Source organism: Ochlerotatus camptorhynchus, unplaced genomic scaffold (assembly GCF_037179485.1).
Source record: "Ochlerotatus camptorhynchus isolate MF236.1 unplaced genomic scaffold, CSIRO-AGI_Acam_v1.1 ptg000086l, whole genome shotgun sequence".
In the NCBI taxonomy this organism is placed as follows: Eukaryota; Metazoa; Arthropoda; class Insecta; order Diptera; family Culicidae; genus Ochlerotatus; species Ochlerotatus camptorhynchus.
Window position 1 is genome coordinate 2,839,590 of NW_027040576.1, and position 4,725 is coordinate 2,844,314.

At 39.4% G+C, this 4,725-nt stretch overlaps 1 protein-coding gene across 1 annotated transcript; it reads left to right on the top strand.

The window, feature by feature from the left end:
* The first annotated feature begins 405 nt into the window (after positions 1-405).
* LOC135698435 (uncharacterized) lies at positions 406-919 on the top strand. Its single transcript, XM_065218415.1, has 2 exons — positions 406-673; positions 755-919. Exons 1-2 carry the CDS (start codon positions 476-478, stop codon positions 917-919), a joined length of 363 nt encoding a protein of 120 aa, XP_065074487.1. The 5' UTR covers positions 406-475.
* Positions 920-4,725: the final 3,806 nt, after the last annotated feature.

Below are 4,725 nucleotides of genomic sequence, written 5' to 3' on the forward strand. Positions count from 1 at the left end.
AGACTAAAGTGTTCACATTAATTTGCACCAAATAAAAGAGAGGAATTCAAAACATGATGAGATGGGCACTTCATTTTGCCAATCAGTGTACATGCGTATTCCTGTGAAAACAAACAAAAACAGTTCGAAGAAACAGTCGATAAGTATCCCGTTGAGGCATGCATTCGTAAGCTAGTATAAACGAAATTAAATCTCCCCCAACACATACAAAAAAAAAATGCCACAACGGTAAACTGCTCGTTTTTGGGTCATCCCGGACTGAGCACAAATCAAGCGAACCTGTTTGCTGACTGTACGATGATGGTCCACCAGATTTGGGCACTTTGCTTAAATTGCAATCGAATGACTGCATTTCTCTGGTCCTCTCGCTCAGGTACCTCAGTGCAGTTTAAAAGTGTTCTGCTCAAGTTCCGACTATAAATAGTTAATGAACCTTTCGCTTTAGGATCAGTACGAACGTTGAAGTGTCCTCAACATGAATCCTTACATCCGATCACTGACAGGGCTAGTAGTGGTGATGCTCATTGGCATCTCCCAGCAAGTGCAGGCGCTCACCGGATTCATAGGTTCCGAGCAAAGTTACTATTTTGGAACCAGACTCGATGCTGCTAATAATTGTTTCGAACAGCAACTGCACAAAGGTACCGCACTACCTACCACCGTTTCCTTTATGGTTAGTATTGCACGAAAGACTTAAATTCCCATGTGACGTATTTAAATCCATTTATCTGTTTGTTTGTTGTTTTTTTTTCAGAATACTCCAGATATTTCCTTTATAGCAGTATCCGCGGATAAATATTCAAAAATAGGTTTTCAAGCAAATATGAAAACTGCTGCTCTTCCACAACCAGCGGTTACCCTGCAATTAGATGGACCCGTTATTTTACCCTATAACGTACTCATTCAGATGTGGTGTTGACGTATTTGTGTAGCTTGGATAAATATTCAAAATCGAGTAATTTTAATATTGAATTCGACTGGCAATAAATAAACGATGAAGACAGGGAATCGTAAGCCTAACTCCTTGCCGTAGCGGTATATCACTTCAGGTGAGATGTGTGTCAATGAAGATATGGACATTGGATATTTTCCCCAACGCTTTTAAAAAAAAACTTGAGTATTCCACCTACCGCCAACACGTGCCATATATAAGCATTTATAGCGATTTATGTGACTGAAATTTTTCAGGAACGTTCCTCATGACCAAAAATCCCATTTTGCATCTTCAGATAACCATTTTAAGGTTCTACAAAGGGTTATTAAAATTTGTATTCGTCTTCTTTTTGAAATTTTCTTCAATCATCATTGCTTTACATTCTCATATTATTAATACAAAAATTTAACACTTGTATTTCATGATTTTAGAACGAAAACTTCCTGGGTAAAACATACACCCAACCGGGGGATGTAAGATTCGCTTGCAATTATGTGTGATTCATCATCAGAGGATGTTAGTGGAGACCGCATGAACCGAGGATGCGATATACCTAGCTGCGGTCCGATGTAAGAAAATTGGAGACCGAATAATGTGGAGTGTATTAGTGAGTGAAATTAATTATGTCGAAAAAAATAGAAAAAAGGTTGCCGACTGGACTCGAACCACGGACGTTGCGATTATCAGACCTGTGCTATCTCCACTGCTCTTTCCATGCTTCTGAATATGGTTAGCCTAAAAGCAAACATGAAGCGCTCATTTTCTCGCATGCTTTTTCTGCTGGAGAGATTCGAGACAAGTGTGTGCGTCGTTCTACAATGTTCTACAATGTGCGTCGTTCTACAAGCTTACTGGTATAGTCGAAAGCGTAAATGGAACACGAAATAAAAAAAGACAAAAAACCATTACATCGCCTGCATGGTCAATTTCTAACATTCGTTGCGATGTTCATGAACAGAGGATGATAGGAAACGGAACTAACATTCATTGTAATAGATTTTTGGTTTGCGTGTAGCAATGGATTTAAGTTTATTAAAACAAGCAATTGTGAAGTTTGACTCATTAATATAGATGAGTGGATGTATTTAATGGTGAATAAAAATCAGAAACGGAGTAAATGAAACAAAAACGACCATTCTAGGCATTTTACCGGTCCAATTTGAAAAGCCACAGAAGATTGCATTCAACACTAACAGGGTTGATGGCAGCAGTGCACGTAGCCTGGTATTCGCTTTCCCGCTCAGGGGTGTAAACAAACTTGCATACAGCGAAGTCTGGCATTGTGAACGTTTTGTCTACAACATTCTTATGCACTAGATAGTGTGACATCATATTTGCTGTTGGATTGAAATGAAGGAAGAAAAGAGATGGTTAAATTTTCCTCACTATACCAGTTGATATTTATGAAACATGGGCAGTTTTGGCGTGGGGACATGCACTTCCAATGAATTTTACTCATACATTTAGAATTTGATGATCGACGAATATTTCAAAAAGAAGAAGTAAACAAATTATTGACCCTTTGTAGAACCTTAAATCGAGCCTTATTTTTGAAGAGTGCATATAGAAAAATGTTAAGCTTATCTTCAGAAAATTGTTGCTCGAAAAATGTTTGTCCAATCGGTTTGGTATCGTGGGTAATGTTGTAGGGAACATTTAAATAGAACTATTTAAAAAAAAAATGCACCCTAAAAAAATTCACATTTTTTAATTTTAAGTAAAAACATGCAAATCGTTTTTCTTAAAAATTGATTTTTTTTTTTATATATATGGTTTAGATTAAAGAGCCTGAATTTATAAAGAGACGATATGTCAAAATTGAAACAATCAATTATCTGTTAAAGTCATAGGAAAAGCTATTCCAATCGAGCAGAAGACCTGTCAAATGGATAAGGTGTCGCCTCTTTACCAAATTCAGTCTCTTTAGTTTAGATGACAATGAATACCACCGATTGCATTATAGGTCAATATGGAGTTTTTTTTTAACTCAAGTCTTACGAGAATAGTATAATTTATTTGTACATTGTTAGATTGATACAGTTGTTACAGAAATCAATACTCTACTTCTTAGTAATAAAGGGTGTATTCGATAAAAATGTCACACCGAAAATCTTCTGTAATTTTTGAACCGTATGAGTAAAAAACCTGAAAATTTGAGTAAATCTTATTCATAGTGTATTGTTTAAATCTGTCAAGTTTCATAGTTATTGATACAGTAGTTCCAGTCATGTCATCGAAGCAAGAATTCCGTGAAAAAATGTGTGCACTTACAATCAAAATCCAGAGGCGTATCGCTAAAAAGCTTGGAATTTGAAACTGTGTCTTGTTTGATAAGAACCTTCAAAAAGCGTCGGAGTGCCCGAAGGGAGTGGTCGTAAAAATAGCCAGGAAAATGGTGGTAAACAGTTCAAGAACCGTCCAAACATGTCAATTCGAGATGTCGCTAAAAAAGACCATGGTGTCAGCCGGTTTTGTGCAGAAAACAATGAAGTGTCCTGGGTTACACATGTTTTCAAGGTGCAAAAAGTCTCAAACCGAAATGAAAAGCAAAACGTCACTGTGAAAATCCGCGCCCAGAAACTTATCACGAAGCTGCTCAGTGAAGTGCATCGTGATGGATGACGAAACTTACGTCAAGACCGACTTCCGTGAACTTCCTGGACAAGAATAAGGCCTGTACTCGAAAGAAATGCACCAGACAAAAGTATTTGTCAAAAATTTATTTTAAGTCGTATTTTCTTGAAACTTTCAGGGAATGAACTAATACTTATGGATTATGTTTCGGCATAATTACTTTATTCAATTTCCTTTCCATCGCTGAAAGCCCGCACCTTTCCCTTAAGACCCCTCATTACATTTTGTGCAATGGTGGAGCCAACCTTTTTGGTCACTTTCATCCATTCTTTCTTCAACTCCAGCTCGTTCTTAAATACCTTGGACGATTTTCGAACTTTGGCCTTCATTATGGCCCAAAATCTTTCCACCGGACGAATCTCTGGTGAATTTGGGGGGTTGACGGTTTTTGGTACAAAAACAACGTTATTGTCTCTGTACCAATCCAACGTCGATCGCGCGTAATGGCATGATACCAGGTCCGACCAAAATAATGTCTCGCCTTCGTGGGACCGCAGGAAGGGCAATATACGCTTCTGGAGGCACTCGGTGCGGTAAATTTCGCTGTTGATGGTATTTATTGTGATGTACGGTTTACTGAGCTTACCACATTGGCATATGGCCTGCCAGAGCAAGTATTTTTTGGCGAATTTGTCCACTTTCTTCTTCCTTATGTCTTCCGGAACATCAAACCGTGATTTGGCAATGTAGAACTCAAGCCCCGGTATCTACTTTGCGTATGCCTGGATGTAGGTTTCATCATCCATAACCACACGCATCGGTTTCGTTAACCACTCTCGATACAGCTTCCTTGCGCGGGATTTGGCCGCCGTGTTTTGTTGATCACGCCGGTTCGGTGCCTTCCGGACCTTGAAAACACGAAGCCCAGCTCGTTTCATGGTTTGCTGAACGAACCAGGCGGAACACTTTGCCTTCAGAGCCACGTGGCGAATCAAAAGGTTCGGATTACGCTTGAAATAATCCAACACCTTCCGGGCCTTCACAGGGTCAGCTGTCTTCGATTTTTGTTTCCACGTCCAGCCCGCCGCTCGGTCGTCTGGGACTCTTTAAACGATTTCGCCACCCGAGACACAGTTGTATGGGTGATTCCCAGTTGTCTTCCGATCCATCTCATGGTCGCAGTCGGATTTTCCATGACGGTGCGCAAAATTCTCCGG